General features: G+C 25.5%; 2 protein-coding genes across 2 annotated transcripts in view; both read left to right on the top strand.

Annotated features, from left to right (window-relative positions):
- The first annotated feature begins 3,012 nt into the window (after window positions 1–3,012).
- Window positions 3,013–7,610, top strand: LOC145828573 (zinc finger MYM-type protein 1-like). The gene is made up of 4 exons (XM_082936328.1): window positions 3,013–3,829; window positions 4,058–4,470; window positions 4,601–4,780; window positions 7,242–7,610. The coding sequence occupies exons 1-4, from the start codon at window positions 3,013–3,015 to the stop codon at window positions 7,608–7,610; spliced, it is 1,779 nt and encodes a 592-aa protein (XP_082792454.1).
- A 2,631-nt stretch (window positions 7,611–10,241) lies between these two features.
- The window catches only part of LOC145829392 (ankyrin repeat and MYND domain-containing protein 2-like), a 35,895-nt gene continuing 26,160 nt past the window's right edge, over window positions 10,242–19,976 (top strand). The window contains exons 1-2 of the mRNA XM_082937169.1: window positions 10,242–10,292; window positions 16,955–17,019. The gene's annotated coding sequence lies outside the window, so the exon portion shown is untranslated. The remainder of the gene's footprint in view (window positions 10,293–16,954; window positions 17,020–19,976) is intronic.

A 19,976-nucleotide genomic window follows, 5' to 3' on the forward strand; every position in this document is an offset into this window, starting at 1 on the left:
TTATACTTTTCTGACAACATTTAAACTTTATATTCAAGTTCTTAAAGGTATTATTTTACTTTTCCATTTCTTAATTTTTGTTATTTGACTGATATTTATGAGCAGTGATATTTCTAATACAATACATTTTAACTAAAACTTTCTTCGTTGGATTAAAACTTTTTATTTTAGTATACTAAGTTCGACACGTTTTTAGCTAATTTTTAGCCGTTTAGATGAAATAGTTTAATGAAACTACTTAAATTACATCTACTATAATATTCATTCTTAAGAAAATTAGAAGGCCTAATTAAGCGATTTAGCTTTTTAAAGCAGTTTATGTTGCTTTGCACTTCATACTGCACCCCGTGACTTCACTGATAACATATATCAAAATTTAGACTAAATATAAGTAAACTAGGTTTAAAAAACATTGTTGTTAAACTTTAACAAAGTTTTTTATTTTACCATACAAAAGATACAAGTATTGCTAAATTAAAGAAAAAAAAAGAAAAAATTGATAATGAAATTTGAAAATATTTGGTTAATAAAAATAAATTTTTGTAATTGACGATATGTTTGGCAAAACTAGTGTTTATTGGAAAAATAAAAAGTTTTACCTAATTCAAAAATTTTATCGTTAAACAAACGAAAAGCATATAAAGTATTTAAAATTATGTTTATAGCAACTTTGGTTGTACACATCTTTGTTGTACACATCTTTGTTGTAAGCTAACTTTTGTATTTATGTTTGAAACTTAGGTTGCCTCACACTCAGTCTACTGAATAAGTCTTTCTAGTTTAAAAAATTTTAAAAACTGATTCAATTCTGGATATTTTTTCATAATTGTCAGGCAAAGTTTCATGGTTTTATTATTGCTTTTTTAATTTAGTTCACATTAAGTATTTTAACATAATTTAGATATTTTTAGCAGGATTGCCACAAGGTCAGGAAAAGTCAGGAAATACTAAAAAAGACAAAAGTCAGGAAAATTTGGTGCTTTGAAAAAAAGTCAAAGTCAGGAATTTTCAAGGGGATTCGATGAAATTTACAAAATTGTTTATTAAAAGTCTTCAAATGGTAAAAAATAATTGAAAATTGTCTAACGTCAAACTAAAATTGCAAAACTACCCAAAAATTTACAAAAAATTTTTCTTTCTGATGCCTTCATCTGCTAAAAATTAGTATAATATCCTTTATAAAATTGCTAAGTGTTTTCTACTGATATATTTACAGATACCATACTTGAATAATCAGTTTTTGAATTCTTCTTAGTAGTCACTAGGACACTGCCATAGTGAAATTGTGATATATATACAAATGCTTATATTGCAGAGTAATAGAATCAATATGTTTTTTATCTTATTTATATTATTAAGCACAAAGTATAGTTTTTTATGTAACAAGTTTATGTGTATACTTTAACTCTTTATAACTTTTTTTAAAATGTTTGAATTTAAAAAATTAGTTATAAGAGAGGTTTATGCCATGACTTAGTTTAATTTTTTGTATTTGTTTGTAGAACAACTTAATTTTTTTAAATAAATAGAACATATTCATTTATTACAAATTCATACTGAATGATAAAAGAAAATATATGATTGAAATCTTTATATAGTATGAAGCAGGGGCGTCGCGTGGGGTGGCACACTGGAGCTGCAGTCCCTCCTATTCAAAAAAAAAAGTAGAAAAAAGAAAGTTTCCCTTTACTTCAGTTTTTCTGCTTTTTTTATTGAACTTGACGATAAATTTGTTACTTTTTCAAATTTTACATTCAATCTTCAAATACTCGGTTCAATGGCTGGCGCTGCAAGCTAAAACTGTGTCCGCTGCATTTTAAACATATAGAAATTTTCTACACAAAATATTGTTGAAAAGCTTATTTTTAGAGCTGCATTCAATGCAGCCCTATGTGAATTAAACTGAATATAATGAATATAGTGAATATGAATACACCGCTAATTAGTTTTTGAACTAATTAGCAGTACATTTGACAAAGCTACTAAATGTAAACACACTGAGTATAGTGAAAGTAAAGGTTAGTTTTTGAGATGAATGTTGCAAGATCAAAACCCAGTGGTCAACACCACATCTACAAAAAAAACTTTTAAGCCAAAAGTTTTAACAAAATTTTAAAGGACATTATTAACAATATTACAAAACTTAATAATTTTTTGTGTGTTTTATTGATAATTCTTTGAAAAAATGGTCATTAAATTTTTTTTTTTCAAATATCATAATTTTTTTTCCAGATTACCTTAAAGTAAAATAAAATAAAGGCTACCTATCTTATTTACATATAATAATTGAATTTCTTTTAAATATAAGTAATTTTGTTTTTTGATAATTTTTAATATTGAAATAAGCAATATGTAGCTAACAAGTTGCATGCAAGTTTTAAATGTAGCTGCCTTATATTGATAATAAAACTTGTGTAAAAAATAAAATTTCAAGTTGAGATCTACAACCCAAAGTTTTCTTGACTTAATGTAAAAATATTTAGAAAAAAGATTATGATAAAAGATATAAAAATTTATATTTTAAACTATAAAAATATTCAAAAGTTAAAAACTCTGTTCTTACAAAATTGTAAAAATCTTTAATAATTTGCTAAAAACTTTTTTAACAATTGCTGAAAATAAAGGAAAAGGTAAGATAAAGTAAAATAGTTTTTTTTTCTGTAAAATTCTTACTTACACAACAAAAGACAATTCTCATAGTTAAACTTATATCAACCTGTATTTAAACTAAAAATTTTCATGCATTTATTTTAAATGAAAAAGTCATTTATTATTAAGTTCATATATAGAAAGTTTGTTAAGGACATAGGGGGTCTATCATTTTTTTATAACAAAAATTAGCATTAGAAATTATATGAAAGCATTACTTATATAATACAAGATACTTTTCAAAGTGAAAAATAAATTATTAGCATTGAAATATCAGTACTGTGTAAAAGTTTTCACAAATAAAGAAAGTTCAGCAATGAATATTACAACAAGCACCAATGGCTTTGCGCATGTAAACAGTCCATGGCCCTATACTGTTTTCCGTGTATTCTGTTTGGAGGTGAAGATGCTTGGACAAAAACTGGTTTTAGAAACTTGTCCAAAATTGCTGCAAGATCTCTAACTCATGCCAAATCTTCCAAGAATTTGGACAACATTGTGTCTTTCAACTTCCTAGGTAAAAGTTGCATCCAAATTTATCTAAGTAAAAGTTACCAGGATAGTATTGAAAAACATAATGAAGAAGTGAGAAAAAACAGAAAAGTACTGAATATTTTAATTGACAGTGTACTTTTTTGTGGCCTACAAGAAATTGCGTTAAGAGGCCACAATGAAACTGAAAATTCCTTAAATCCTGGTGGCTTTAGGTCTTTGCTTAGATATTTCAGCACCCTAGATAAATACCTTGAAAGTCATTTAGAAAAAAGCAAAGCATTTTTAGGAGTGTCTGCCACATTCCAAAATGAGATTCTAGAATGTGGTTTGAAAGTCTATAGAAAAGAAGTTGTCTCACAAGTAGAACAAGCACGTTTTATAGCAGTCATTGCAGACGAGACAACTGATATAAGTGTCCAAAATCAGCTTTCAATCGTTGTTAGATACACACACCAAGGAAACGTTGTGGAAAGATTTTGGGGTTTTTTTAGACCTAAAAGAGCTAATGCTGATGGTATTTCTGAAGTAATTTTGACTGAGCTAGCCAAAATTTTACAAGGAAATAAAAAGAAAATAATTGCCCAGACGTATGATGGTGCATCAGTGATGAAGGGACGAATTGGAGGAGTTCATGTCAAGGTGAAAGAAGCCCAACGCACATTATGTACATTGTGCTGCTCACCAAGTAAATTTGGTTTTATCAAGAGCTGGCAGTTGCAACAATGAAGCAAGGCTGAACTTGATCAAATTCCAAACTTTTTTTCCTAATCGCCAGAGAGAAAACAAGCCATTGAAGTCTCTGTTCCTTCAGGCTCCTGAACACGATGGAATTATAGCTCAAGAACAGTATGCAAAGTTGCCATGAACTTAGATGAATTACTCAATGGATTTAAATCAATTGTTAGTTTTTCAGATTGCTACGGTTTGCCAACAATTTCTGCTGCTTCAAACTGCATCAAAACTTTAGAAGACAATAAATTTCTTTTTTGGCTTAATGTATTTGCTGCATTAATGCCTGAAGTAGAAATTTTACACAAGGTAATGCAGAGCACCAGTTTGACAGTTAAAAAGGCAGAGGACTATATTCGCAATTTTAAAAATTCAGTTGCTAGAATTTGGAACTCAACTATAACAGATCATGAGTCTGTAAACCTCTCTGCTGCTGCAAAAGAGGTTTGTGACAGTGTAAATCTAAATGTGGCAGAAAGGTTCAAGTTTGCTGGCCACTTGCGAATTGCTCAGTTATTTGACGAAAAAAATTTCAACGCCTACATATCTACATTTCCATCAATTTTGGTTGAAGAAGTGAAAACATACTATCCAGAAGTAGAGTCTAAAATATTAGTTAATGAGTTAAATACTTTTTATAAAAGAAATGCACAAGTGCGGTCTTGTTAAAATTTTAGCTGACTTGAAAGAAAACAACTTGGATAAATCTTTTACTGAAATCACAAAGCTGTTGAACATAATGATAGCAATACCAATGTGTTCAACAGAGGCAGAAAGATCATTTTCAGTTCTAAAAAGAATTAAGACTTACCTAAGAAACACTATGGGCCAGACAAGACTTAATTCTTTAAGTGTATTATCAATTGGTCGAGATTTAGTTAGTGAATGTGATGGTTTTAATTCGAAGGTAATAGAAATGTTGTTGAGAAAAAAGAAAGAAGGATGCATTTTACTTATAAAGGTAAAAAATAATTTTCTGATTATCTTTAATAGAGAGTACTTAATTAAGCTTATTTTGTTTTGTGTTTTTAACTTTTAATTTTTTTTAGTTTGCAAATAGTAAACTACTAAAAATATTTTACTTTATTTTTAAATCTCTGTACTGAATGCTACTTTCGACTAAACTTTATATTTTATTTCTTTTCAGATACATTATATGTTTTTAGTTAGTATTTCATTAATTAGATGTTAATGTTTATAGGTTATTATACAAACTTTAGTTTTGTTAGTCAACAGATTGTGAACTATTACTCAGGTTTTGCTTTGTTTGTTAGTTTTGTATGATAAAAATAATTTCGACTTAACTTCAACTATGTTTTTAGTAAAAGTTAGTTGTTTTAGGTAATTATTTTTTGACCCTAGATATAATTTTTTAAAGGTTATTTTACAACTTGTAGTTGTTTAGTTTGCAAACATAGACCTTTTAAACAAGTTTTGTTTTATTTGTTTATTATCTATATTGAAAGCTAATAATGACTAAGTTGTGCTTTTTAGTTTTTATAAGTTATATATGTTTCAAAACGTAGGTAGAATTTTGTTTAATTTTTTTAGTGTGTAAAACTATTTTAAGAAAAAAGTCAATTTTTTTTTTTGCTACTGTGATATCTATAACTTTTTAAAGACCTCTGTGTTTAAATTGTAAAAGTTTTAAAAGAAAATTCCTTCTAGTGTGGTTTTTTTTTCAATTTTAATGTTATTTTTTACTGGTGAAAATAAAGTAACTAACTCAAAAGAGACAAAGTTACTGTTTAAAGCAATCTGTTTTTAATTGCTTTAAAAGTTACTTTACTTTTTGAGTTAATTTTATAATCTACAAAATGTTTATTAATGATATTTTTTGATTCTTAATTTTATTTTGCTAAACATAATTCTTTTTTTTTGTTTATAAGAGCATTGATGCTTAAATAGTTAAATACGTAGTTTTCAAATGTTATTTAAAGTTGTATTGTAAGAAGCTGTTTAAACATGTAAAATAATTAATTTATAAATCCCAAAAAAAAACTTCTTTTGCTCTTATAATTAAATTATGTTAATATATACAAACTTTTTATCAATGTATGATATATTGTAAATTTATGTACTGTATTATAATAAAAATTTTTAGTAACATGGTAATCTATTTCCTTCATTACATACTTATAAACAAATTTCTCGTATATTGAAATTAAATATAATATATCTGTTTTTAAGTATATCAAGTTTTTTTTTATTCATATTAAGAAGCATTTAAGCTAATATCTTAAAGACTTTTAGCTTAAATTTCCCTATTTCTTTCTAATTCCTTGAGTTTTATTTAAATTTTTCAATTTAGGGGATTTTTTAACTTGACAACTCAATCTGCAGCACCCCCTAACAAAAATACCACGCGACGCCACTGGTTTGAAGTGTTTGATTATGTATTTTAGAATAAGTTTAAATTAAGAATATAATTTAGAAAACTCAACATAATTTTAATAACAAGTCAGGGATAGCCAGATTATTTTTCTGAGATTTAATTGGATTTCAAGAAGTTTAAGAAATAAACCTGAAATTTAAACGTGTAAAGTAAAGAAATTTCATTATAGTTATATGATTTTTTGTTATATGTTTTTTTGTATAAAAAACAATTCTTAAGTAGGTTTACAATATTTTTCAAATGTTTGTGTATTTATTTAGATAGTCTTGCGTTATAGTCTAACAATAAATCTATTTTAATTGTTACATTTCCTTATTACTAAATATATTTTGAATTATTCATTGATTTTGAGTTTTGTTAATGCGTTGTTGATACTTCGTTTGAATTTAAACTTTAAGATAGTTCTTATTTAAATTTATACAAGTTTTTAGAATTTTTTTTAGATAAATTTTTAATCAATATAAGTTTTGACTGTTACGTTAACTTGTTACAAAAGAAATTTTGAAATTTTCGGTTATTTTGAGTTATGTTAATGTTTTGTTGATACTTGGTTTAATATGGTTTTCAAATCCATCAAGATAAACTTTTAGGTATAGATATATTTGTTTTATTTTGTGAAAGCTCTTAACTAAATTCGTTTTTTCTAACTTATGACATTAATTTAATTCAGTTTTTTATTCGAGGTATTTACGAACAGGTTTTTATTTGCAGATTCTTAGTTTTTACCAAAGCGTAGTTTTAGTAAAATGCCAAAAAAATCTTTAATTAAAACTTTTCTTTGAGATGAAAAAAAGATTCTTAAAGCAGCGCAAGATTGCAATTTTTTTTCTTTACAAGAAAATGATAAAAATGAAGCTTATACAGTTTTGTTCCGAGAACTGGATATTTAAAAAAAAATGCCTACTACTAAAAAATTTACAGAGGCTAAACAAAAGTTTAGGTTTTTTTTCTGGACCTAAAGTTTAAAAAAAAGGATTTGAATGAATCTTCTCTTTTATCAGCAGCTATTGATGAAAGAGAACCAGTAGCTGATGATGAAAGAGAACCAGCAGCTGATGATGAAAGAAAACCAGCAGCTGATGATGAAAGAGAACCAGTAGCTGATGATGAAAGAGAACCAGTAGCTGATAATGAAAGAGAACCAGTAGCTGATGATGAAAGAGAACCAGTAGCTGATGATGAAAGAGAACCAGTAGCTGATGATGAAAGAGAACCAGTAGCTGATGATGAAAGAGAACCAGTTGAAGCAAATCAAAGCAAACAAGATAAAGAGCTTGTGTTTTACGTATTTGAGAACAACCAAGAAAACAGTTCATGTGAAGAGTTCTTAGTAAGTTCATAGTAATCAAATCACTTTTGATTTGAAAGTAAACCTAAACGTAAATGAATACATGATGGTAAAATATTTTTTGTAATAGTATAATTGTAAGGTATTACATAAAAAAAAATTTAGAAACAAAATTTTTATACTTTTCAAGTTTTTTGTCATTGCAAAAGAGCTAAACTTAAGATTAAGCAAAATAAATACACATATTAAATAAATATTTTGTTTAATTTTAGATTCAAAAGGTTTCATACTTTAAAATGTTTGTTAAAAAATGATACTTCTTGTGTAACATATGTGCCTGTTTTCATATAAGAGATAATTTAACTGGTGTTGAAGAAAATTATTACAAAAGATTAAAAGTAGCAACGAGATTAATTAGCGAAGGAGGTAAATTATTTGTTACTAAACTTTATTCTGTTTTTTAGTATCATATGATTTCAAAATTAACTAGAATTTTATTTACAGTAATCAATACGAATTCTTGTAATATTTGCAAAAATACCACCCACCTGGAACAACAGTTGGCAGGCTAAAAAAGAAAGAAAAAATGAATTGGGTAAGCAAAATTTTGCTATTATATACATTTATTTATGATACAAACTACTTACCAGTTTAGACTATTATCTTCTTAATTATATAAAAATCGAGTTTTTATAATTTTAGTTAGAATGTGGAAAATGTGGACAGTGGTACCATGTGTGCTGCTTGGGGTATTCTTTCAAAACGTACAATATTGTAAAACAACAAAAGTTCATCTGCGATTCGTGTAGTTATTCAGTTTTGTTAGAAAGTTGTGAAGAGTTTTAAGCTTTGTTTGAAAAAATCATCATATTTTTTCATTATTTATTGTTTTAATTTCTATGAAAAGTTTTTATGAACAACTTTAATTTTTTTGTTTGATTTTTTTATTTATTTTAAAGATGTGTACAACCGAAGTTGCTATAAACATAATTTTAAATACTTTATATGCTTTTCGTTTGTTTAACGATAAAATTTTTGAATTAGGTAAAACTTTTTATTTTTCCAATAAACACTAGTTTTGCCGAACATATCGTGAATTACAAAAAATTATTTTTATTAACTAAATATTTTCAAATTTCATTATTAATTTTTTCTTTTTTTTCTTTAATTTAGCAATAAAATAGTAAAATACTTGTATCTTTTGTATGGTAAAATAAAAAACTTTGTTAAAGTTTAACAACAATGTTTTTTAAACCTAGTTTACTTATATTTAGTCTAAATTTTGATATATGTTATCAGTGAAGTCACGGGGTGCAGTATGCAGTGCAAAGCAACATAAACTGCTTTAAAAAGCTAAATCGCTTAATTAGGCCTTCTAATTTTCTTAAGAATGAATATTATAGTAGATGTAACTTAAGTAGTTTCATTAAACTATTTCATCTAAACGGCTAAAAATTAGCTAAAAACGTGTCGAACTTAGTATACTAAAATAAAAAGTTTTAATCCAACGAAGAAAGTTTTAGTTAAAATGTATTGTATTAGAAATATCACTGCTCATAAATATCAGTCAAATAACAGAAATTAAGAAATGGAAAAGTAAAATAATACCTTTAAGAACTTGAATATAAAGTTTAAATGTTGTCAAAAAAGTATAAGTATCAACTTTTTTTAAATTTTAATGTATAAAGCTGTGTATAAACATTTTAACGTACAATGAAAAATCACTGTATTAAAAATGTCACTGCTGTAAAAAAACGGCCAAATAGAAAAAAAAAAAAAAAATGCATTTTAAATAATATTTTTAAGAACTTAAGTACAAAGTTTCAATGTTGTCAGAAAAGTATAAGTATCGACTTTTTTTAAATTTAATGTATGAAGCTGTGTATAAACATTTTAACGTACAATGAAAAATCACTGTATTAAAAATGTCACTGCTGATAAAAAACGGCCAAATAGCAAAAATTAAAAAATATGCATTTTAAATAATACCTTTAAGAACTTAAATACAAAGTTTCAATGTTGTCAGAAAAGTATAAGTATCGACTTGTTTTTTATTTAGAATTGAATGTTTTGTGTTAGGTTTCATAGAATATCTAATTGTTTTAATATCGAATATCACGAAAACTTCATGCTAGTTCCTTTTTTTTCAAATCAGAACATTATTAGGGCTAATGCACATACATTACCTAATGTAATTTTAGCTTGAAAATTAGGTGTGGCTTCAAATGTAAGTAATAGTGTAATTTTAACAATGTGTTTTTAAACTTTTTTATTTTATTTTAGGTAAATAAGTAGAAATGACACTAGATCAAAATTACACTATTGATAAAAGCTGAATTTATACCTAACAAAACAAGTTAATTTTGAAAATGATTTTCACTAGTACATGCAAAATTTAACTATCAATAACACTCAAAAAAGTTTAACAGATTCATTGTTGAAAAGACACTATCATTAAAAGTTTATAAAAAAAAGAGAGTCATTGAAAATAAAAAAGAAAAATTCCTGCAAGTACATTTAAAGCATGCGCACATTGAACTAATGAAAAATAAAAGTTATTAACTACATCCCAAACTTAAAAATAACCAATATTATATTTTATCTAATAGTTCTTCTTAGTTGTTTTCCACTTAAAAGAGTGGTAATTGTAGTATCTAAAAAAGGCAAAAAATTGTTTTCAGAAAATGGTAGCTATAAATAAAGTTCAAGAAAAAATTTTTGAAGTTATACAATCAGGTATTTTGCTTTTATCTTTTTTATTGTATTTTTTTGAAATTTAAATGTATGTTTTTTATAATAAGAGTTGAGATAAGGTATTTAATTGTTTGCAAATTATATGTATACTTGATAAACATCTTTTTATAAATCAGGGTTGCCTGAAAATCTGAAATAACCTAGGTTTGACAATTTCCGTACAAAAAAAGAAAAAAAAAAAACTAGTATTTGAGATATTTTGAAAAAACAAGTGGAAAAACCTTGAGTTTTGAACAATAAGAAATCTTTTAAAACCTGGAGTTTTAAACAATTTTTAGTTGAAAAACATTGAAATTTAAATTAGATTCAAAAAGTCTGTCATAGAGTAGACAGTAATTTTTCCTTTGTTATTTATAAAACACATTTAAAGTAGCATTACAGTTTCTTTTTGAATATTTATATCTATATAACTCAGTCTTTTACATGAAAGTTAATCTTATGTTAAAATTGAACAAAAAACCTTGAAGAAAATCAGAGAAGCTCCAAAAAAATTAAAAAAAAATTAAGGCAACCATGATAAATAAATTATTATAGTTAAAAATTATGTATTGTTTGCTGTTAAGAAAAACTTTTTATTGTATTATGTTATTTAGTATAAACATATGCATTAAATTTTGATTACTTATTTTAGTTATTTCAGTTTAGTTAAGTAAAACCAATAGCTAACTACTATAGTAGTGTCTTGTGTTTATTATAAAAAATATTATAAAAATTAAGTTTATATTTTTGTAAGACACCTAACAGGGTACTTTAAGCGTTCCTATAAGATCCAATGTTATTTTTACAAAAAAAAAATGTCAGCATTCCCCCTATGCCATTAACAAGATACTCAGTTATAATAAACATCTTAAAATCAAAACAAACTATATCAAAGCACATGACATAAAACTAATGAAAATAGGTAAGAAAACTATTAAAAAATAAAGTCAGAATGCTAATTTAACTTAGTAGTTAAGTTTTTTTTTCATATCTTATTTAATAAGTTTATTGAGTATTTATTTTTGCCATCATGAACAAAGTTGAGATGTTTTGAGCCATCAATAATAAATAATGAACTTCACCACATGACCAACATCAACAGCATCATAGACAACCTACAACTGGTTTCGTCCTTATTAGCATTAGTATATAGGATTATTTTTTATTGATAGTGAAAAACATCTCAACTTGATTGATGTTGGCCTAAATAAATACTGATCAAAAGAGCATAGAGAGTCGATAAGCTGACAATGTCTTAAGGCCATAGAGAGGGGAATCTAACACTTTTTTTACCAAAATTAACAGTTGCCTTTAAATGAAAGCTTTTTGTACAAACTACAAACCAGTTTTTGTAGAATTTAAAAATGTCATTTACCTTATGAGATATTGTATTTTTTGTAAAATGTGTCCTATACAGACATATGGACCACAAATTTTTTGGGGTGAATTTTCTTGGAAGTTTTAAAAAAGACTAAAAATCTATCTCCTCCTTCATCTTTCAAGCAATCTTCTTCAAATCTTAGGAAATCTTCCCTAGATTAAAAGGAAAAAGCGTTACTTATGAATTTTAAAGATTTAGAAAAATTAAAATAAATTGACAAGAATTTTAAAAAATGCCTTTTTTTTTCAAAAAATCCTTTTTTACTTAAAATTTTTTAAAGTCAAAAGTATTTTTTTGTTATTGTATAAAGATTAGACAAGCGTTACTTTGGCTTGAATAGCGTTTTTTGTATATAAAATTTTTCAACCAGACTTTAAAACCTTATATTTTCAATTTCTTTAATGCTAACTTAATTTTTTTTTTTATGATAAAGAACATTATTTTGCTCAACTTTTCACAATAATTTTCATCAAATTAAGGATTTACTTTTGTAGTTGGGCCCCTTTAAAAATTTAATGTTTTTTTGCATATTTTCACTTTGCAACGTTTTTCTCCAAAAATATTTCATTTTTCTATTTTTTTAATATTAACATACTTATTAAATTGAGTTTTAAGACTTTGCAGGCGTGTTGGCTGGCGTGTTTTAAGACTTTATTAATTTTTTTTTTAAAATTTTAATTAATAATATATGCTTAAATAAATTTTTAAGAAAAGTTCCAAATTAGCACAATTTTGGATTTTCTTTACATGGTTTTATAGCAAAAGTAAATTAATTTTTTAATGAGTTTTATGTTTAACAGACTTATATAATTAAGTTTTATAACATTATTATGTTTTTTCCTAACTTATTAGTATTTTTTAATATATTACCCATACAAGTGTTACCTTAATTTTTGTCTACGTAATTTTAGGGATTTGTTGATCAAGTGCTAAGAATTTAGGTAAAACTTTAATGAGTCATATATTTAAAAAGTAATAATAAGTTGGGAACAAATATAATAACGTTATAAAACTTAATTATATAAGTCTGTTAAAAATAAAACTTATTAAAAAAATAATTTACTTATGCTATAAATAAACCAGACCGTGCAAATTTGGAACTTTTCTGAAAAAATTACATAGGCATATGTTATAAAAAAAATATTGAAAAAATAATAATAGGGTTTTAAAACTCAACTTAATAAGTATGTTAATTATAAAAAAAAATTAAAGAAAAACGCTGCAAAGTGAAAAAATAGAAACAAACATTAAATTTTTAAAGGGGCCCCACTACAAAAGTAAAACCCCATTTCAACAAAAATTGTTGTGAAAAGCTAAGCAAATTAACATTCTTTAGAATAAAATAAAAGTTCCAAGTTAGCATTAAAGAAATTTAAAATAATTGGTTTTAGAGTTTGGTTAAAAAAAAAAAACAAAAAAAGCCATTCAAGCCAACTTCACTCTCATAAGATTAGACTGTAAAAGTTTGAAGAAGATAGATTTTAAATAATATAGTTGCTGTTTTATTTTTTTGCTGTTTTAGTTTTCCCTTCCCATAGGGAACCTATTATGCGGCCCGGCTTTGACTGTTCATATCTCTAAAAACAGTTTAAATTTTTTAAAACAATAAAAAGCAAAGTGAAGCTTAAAAAAACTCTATAAAATAAGATCAACTTGTAAAAAACATGGCTTTAAATGTTGAGCTGTGAATAATTTGCCTGTGTTAATTTTTAAACTTTTTCCACAAACCGTTGCTTCAGTAATTTGAATTTGAACTTAAGCCCTCTTGGTAAGATTTCAACACAGTTTCTCGCAACTATGCCTGCCTGTTAAGTCCTACTAATTACAAAAATGGTAATAGGTTGTCTTGGATGCAGTTGTTGTTGGTAGTGCGGTAAAGTTCAGTATTTAACTATAGAGTTTAGAACAAATAAATAGGACACAGTAATCTATCCACTAATAGGGGATTGATAATTAATAATTTAATATTTTTGAGAAAAAACAATTACTCAGTTTCACCTCAGAGCGGATTTTCAAAAGAAATTAATAAATGAATTAAAAATTATATTTATGCTAAACAATCTTTAACTTAAAAACTATCAAGGGCATAGGGGGGTAAACACCCTTTATTGGTTTTTGATCTTATTTTATATAGTTTTTACTAAACTACAAAATGCTTTTTACAGATTTAAAAAATTCAAAATAATTTTTGAGATATAGCTGGTCAAAGTCGGAGGGAACAATAGGCTCCTTATGGGAGGGCAAACTAAAACGGCAAAAAAAGGATATTTAACTAAAAGTCTATCTTCTCCTATGTTATTGAGATAACTACCTCAAATTTTCAGGAAATGTTCTTTGATATATTTAGAAAATTCTGTCAGGAAGAATTTTTAATAATTGAAAAAATAAAAATTTATAAAAAAATAAACAAATAAACATTGAAAAATTTTTTTTTTAAATTCTGTTGCTACTGAATTTTATAAATATTGCAAGGAACATTTCCTGAAAATTTGATGTAGTTATCTCAAAAATGTAGGAGGAGATAGATTTTTAGTGATTTCTAGATATTTGCCTTTTTAGTTTGCGCCTCTGATAAGGATCCTATTGTTGCCTCAGATGTTCCCCCCTATGCCCTTAAATTATAGTCCATAAACAAATACAATTAAACTATGGTTTAAATTTAGTCCACTGTATTCCATGGTTTAATTGTACTTGTTTATGGACTATAATTTAATAGCTTTTAAAATAAAGATTGTTCAGCATCAATATAATTTTTAATTTATTTATTATTATTTTTTGTTTAAAAACTTAGCTCAAACCAATTTTTGATTATTTGTCATTTTTACCATTACTATTTTACTACAGACTTACAATTTGAAAATCCGCTCTGCAGTGAAACTGAGTAATAGTTTTTTCTCAAAAATAATAAGTTATTAAAAGTTCAGTATTTGTTTTTAAGGTGTATATTATTTTTGGTTTTTTCTAGTACAACTTTGGTAACCTCCTAAAAAGGTTCCAAATAGTGTTTAAAGCTCTCATAAAAAATTTGGTTGAGTTGTCTCAATTCAAAAGCTAGCCACCATAAATTTTGGATTGGAAAATTGTCTAAAATTTTAGGTCTAAATTTGCTGAGTCAGCATTTGCAAGTTTACTTGCAGGTTTTTCAAGCCACCCCTAATACCAATTGTAGTAATTGTATTTTGTCTCCGTTCTTCAAAGATTTATTAGTTATTTTATGTGTTTAAATATAGTTTCTAAACTAAGCCTAAGCCTTAATGTCTCCATAAATATTTCTCATAACTTAAGATCTCATTTTTCTATTTATTATTTGAAACAGACATGATTTTATAAACAAGTCAGTAAATCATTTTAATTTGTGAAAATATAGTTTAATTTTAGAAAGTGTTTTATTATAATTTTTATTAAGATAGTAATTAGATACAAATTTATAATCCAAGTTAAATTTTTATTTGTTAATCTAAACTCTACTAATTAGTACTTTTTAAGGATAAAGCAGTTTAGTTAATGTTCATTTAAAACTATTTTAAAAACTAAGATTTCATTTCAGAATTTAATTTCTGATATGATGTTATATTTCTTACACCTTTTTATTACTAATTTTTACAAATAAATATGGAATTCTTAAGATTCATTATTACTAAGGACATCATATTATAAATCAAAAAATTTATTTTATGTAGAGTGTAATGTTTGTTAATTACTGTCAGATTTTTTTAACTATTATTAAATATTAAAAAAGCAAGTCTTGTGTTCCGTAATGTATAATAATTAAATTCTTTTTTTTCAGTGAAGAATGCTATTTATTAGAATAATTAAGTACTATTATAGGAAGGTTTTTGAACGTATTTATATACCATTTGCAACTAATTTAAGGGCATAGGGGGGGGTAAACACCCTTTTTTGGTTTTGATCTTATTTTATATGGTTTTTACTAAGCTCCAAGATGCTTTTTACAGATTTCAAAATTTCAAAAGAGAATTTTAAATATAGCAGGTCAAAGTCGGAGCCAACAATAGGTACCTTATGGGAGGCGCAAACTAAAACTGCAAAAATAGACTATTTCACTAAAAATCTATCTTCTCCTACGTTTTTTGAGATAACTACCTCAAACTTTCAGGAAATGTTCCTTGATATATTTAGAAAATTCTGTCGGAAGGAATTTAAAAAAAAAAAAAAAAAAATATATATATAAAAAATAAACAAAAAAAATTGAAGTAAAACAAATATCAAACCAACTACACACAAATGTGTTTAGAACACCAACAGACACAGGTCTGATAATGCAATATACTAGTATTTGTCCTAAATCTTGGAAACTTGGTTTAATAAACTTTTATATAAACAGAGCGCTTAATATATGCTCAAATTATATCGCTTTTAAAGATGAACTTACAAAAATAAAAAACTTATTACTCATGAATCAGTATCCAAAAATCCTTTTAAGAGTCCAAAATCAACAAATTTCTTGAAGCTAACAAAATTGACAATTTAACATTTAAACAAAATGAAAATATTAACACAAAAAATGAAAAGAAAACAGAAACCAAAAACTAATTTTATTTCACACAGTTTACGTAGGTAGTTGTTCAATAAGATTTCAAAAACGAATAGCATCTATATTTCAAAAACACAACATTATTATTAAACCGGCCAATACCAGCAAAAAAGTTTCTGACTACTTCAGCAACAAAAGTAAATGCTCGGAGTATTTGACGCAAATGTTATTTATAAATATACCTGCTCTGCAGATCAGAGCATCTCTTACATAGGAGAAACATTACGGCAAATACTCCGACGAATTACAGACCACTGCGGAACAGATAAAAACAGTGCAATATTTGAACATCTTTTTAATTGCACATCCTGTCAAAACTCTGATATATTTCAAAACTTCAAAGTTTTAAAACAATGTAAGAAAAGTGAACTCTACAGCCAGGAATCAATATTGATTGAGGAAGAGTGACCTTATTTAAATACGCAAGTAGCATTAAATGGAAAAACAAAATTATTAACAATCTATTAATAAACATACCTTTAGTTTTAATTGCTGAATCTCTAATTTTGTTTTTATTTGAATTTATTCATACGTCATAATTTAAAGTTATTTTTTAAGCTATTCACTTAACAAATTTTTTTTTCAAATTTCATTTAAAATTTACAACTTGACAAAGAAACTCGTATGGTTTTGAAAAGCTTTGTGTGATAAAATAAAAAACAAAATGAATAATCTATTGATATTAAGAATAATTAACAATTTTAAAACTTTAAATAAAAAAATTTATAGGTGATTTTGAAGAGCTTGAAAGGTGTTATGATGGTTCTAATTCTAAAGTGGATATCTATGATGAGGTTTAGTTATTAAAACAATTGTTTTAAAAATGATTTTTTTTCATTAACCTGAATTTAGTATTAAATTCTAAGTAGGTTGCTATACACTCATGCTAGTAGAAATTTTGAAAATATCAGGCTAACTCAGACTAGTTAGATTTTTCTTTTGAGATACTCAGGCTAGATTTGTTAGATTTTAAGTAAATTTGAATTTATTTAGTTTTATCTTTTTAATAATTTGTAGTTAGATTATGTTCTAATATTTAAATTTTGTTTAATTACAGGTTATATATAAAGTATTGGGTCAAATGTCCACTTTGTGGATAGCTCTAACTTAGATAAAAAAAAAAAGAACTTTTACAATCATAAACTTGAAAACATATGTTTGCATTCTGCTGTTGGTGATTAAAAAAATAAGTATATAGCATATGTGAGTTTACCTGGGTAAATCACTGTAATCACACTGATGAAAGTTTTTTGTACAGTAATTATTTTAAATTCAACTTCAATTATAAAAAACAAATATAATTTTTTAGAGGTTTATTTGTCTTTTAGTTGCATAAATTTTAAATCTAATTTGTATCTATAGAAATAATATGTTGAAAATTAGAACAAGACTGATCGTGCATATACAGTAACCTGCCGCTTAGGTACTCATTTTTTAGCTACACACTGCCTGTTGGGTATGCCAGGGTTGCCATGGGTTTACTAAATTTTTACTTAAGTTTAATATTATAAGTTTTGTTTTGTTAAACCACAAGTTTTTAAACCATAAGTTCAATACTTTGGTCTTAATTTTGTTTTACTTAATACTTATACATAATTTCCATTTATTTTGTTTAATTTTTTTTTCAGATTTGTTTATAACAACTGATGATCTCCTATATCCCAATATATGAGTGAAACATTGTTTTGTTGATAATTAACTGTAAAAATTAAAAAGAGTAAACTTGTTAACATAAAATACCTAAGTACCTAATTATATAGATCTAAATAATTTACTGAGACTATTTAATTTTGCAAAATAGACTATTGTGTATATATCAAAGTCTCATTATGCAAGTGTCTTTGCCACAGATCATCAATACTAAAAAGATTACAACAACTACATGTTAAAATAAGGTAAAAGTTCAACATGTTTAAAAAAAAAAATTGCAATTTTAGTCTGACTTTATAAAGGATTTTTTTTTTAGTTCTTTCATTTGAAGGCTTTGTAATTTAATGATTTTTAAGTTAGTATTTTTTGGAATAATCAGGCTGTCTGTATGTTTAGGGTCAAAATGATAAAAAATCATTTTTTTTAAGGTTAAAATAGTAAAAAGTCGGTTATTTAGGTCAAAATGGCAAAATGTCAAATTTTTGTCAGTTTTAATTATAAAATTTCTTAATTTTCAAAGCCTTAAAATGATAAAAAAATAACAAAAAATTCTCAAAAGTCAGACTATAATTGCAAAATTTTCTTAGAAATTTACTTAAAAATATCAAATTACAAAGCCTTCAAATAATAAAATTAAAGAGATCCCTTATAAAGTCAGACTAAAATTGCAAAAAAAAATACATGTTGAACTTTTAACTTACCTTATCATCTGGTTTTTTAACATTTTAACATCTAGTTGTTGTATGTAATCTTTTTAGTATTGATGATCTGTGGCAAGGACACTTGCACAGTGAAACTTTGATATATACACAATAGTCTATTTTGCAAAGTTTTAGAATCAGACCGTTTTTGTCTAAGTAAATTATTTAGATCTATATAATTAGGTACTTAGTTTAGTATTTTATGTTAACAAGTTTATCTCTTTTTTATTTTTACAGTTTATTATCAACAAAACAATGTTTCACTTATATATTGGGATATAGGAGATCATCAGTTGTTATAAACAAATCTGAAAAAGTTTTTGAACAAAATAAATGGAAATTATGTAAAAGTATTAAGTAAAACAAAATCATAACCAAAGTACTGAATTTATGGTTTAAAAACTTGTGGTTTAACAAAAACAAAAATTAATAATACTAAACTTAAGTAAAAAATTATTACTTATGTTACAAACATTTAGAATTTTATAGGCACTATAGACTAAAAAATAAGTGAATTAAAATAATAAACAGGACTCACATTAAAGTTAGGTGCAAAAAATAGAAATATGATAATAAACATAAGACTTGCAATTGATAAATGTTTTACTTAGACTGTTGAAGATTAAAGTTCAATTTTTTAAAAATTTAGCTGTATGACGTAATTATCTTGCTGTTTAAACTGGTGTACAAGTTGAAATAATATGTTTTTGCTATAAATTTATAAAATTTTGATAAATTGTCTTATTGAATAAGGTTTATGTAATCAAAACTTTTAATTTGGGATCCTGTTTTTTGGTAAAATAAGTTTCTAAGAGACGAAAATATCTCCTTACAATTACAAACATTTTAACTTACTAATTAACGAGTGTTAGTTTCAGTTTTAAAGCAGAGTTTCTGAGAATGTGGGTAGATTGCAAACAGCTTGTACCTCTTATTCAAATTGATCTTTTTATTAGCATTTGCCATCTCTATTTTTTCTAATATACAAGTCTTGCAGATGCTCTGTATGTTTTTATTTTCCCCAATATGGTGGAGGATGCTCCATTTTATGTCGTAAATAGTTTTTTTTTTGTTTTCCAAATGCCAAATAAATTTTGCTAGTGAGGTCCCGTTGTCTTTTGAAGCTTTTATTGTGACTGTACTGTCTACTTTTAAAAGAGTTTCCGGTTAAACCTATATATATTTTTTATTTCCTTTGCAGATAATATCGTAGCTTTGTAAGTTACATTTTTTATTAAACATTTGTTATCCAGGGGGCATAGGTTCTTTGATTGGCAGTTACAGGATGGAGTATTAGTAGTGTTGTTTTGTTTTTCGGTTTTGTTGGTTTTATTTAAAGTTTTTTTTTGTTATGTTTTTGTAATATCACCTTAAAATTGCTCATACAACTATAAAACAAT

The sequence above is a fragment of the Thalia democratica genome, chromosome 2 (assembly GCF_965202585.1).
Source record: "Thalia democratica chromosome 2, ktThaDemo2.hap1.1, whole genome shotgun sequence".
NCBI classification, from domain to species: Eukaryota; Metazoa; Chordata; class Thaliacea; order Salpida; family Salpidae; genus Thalia; species Thalia democratica.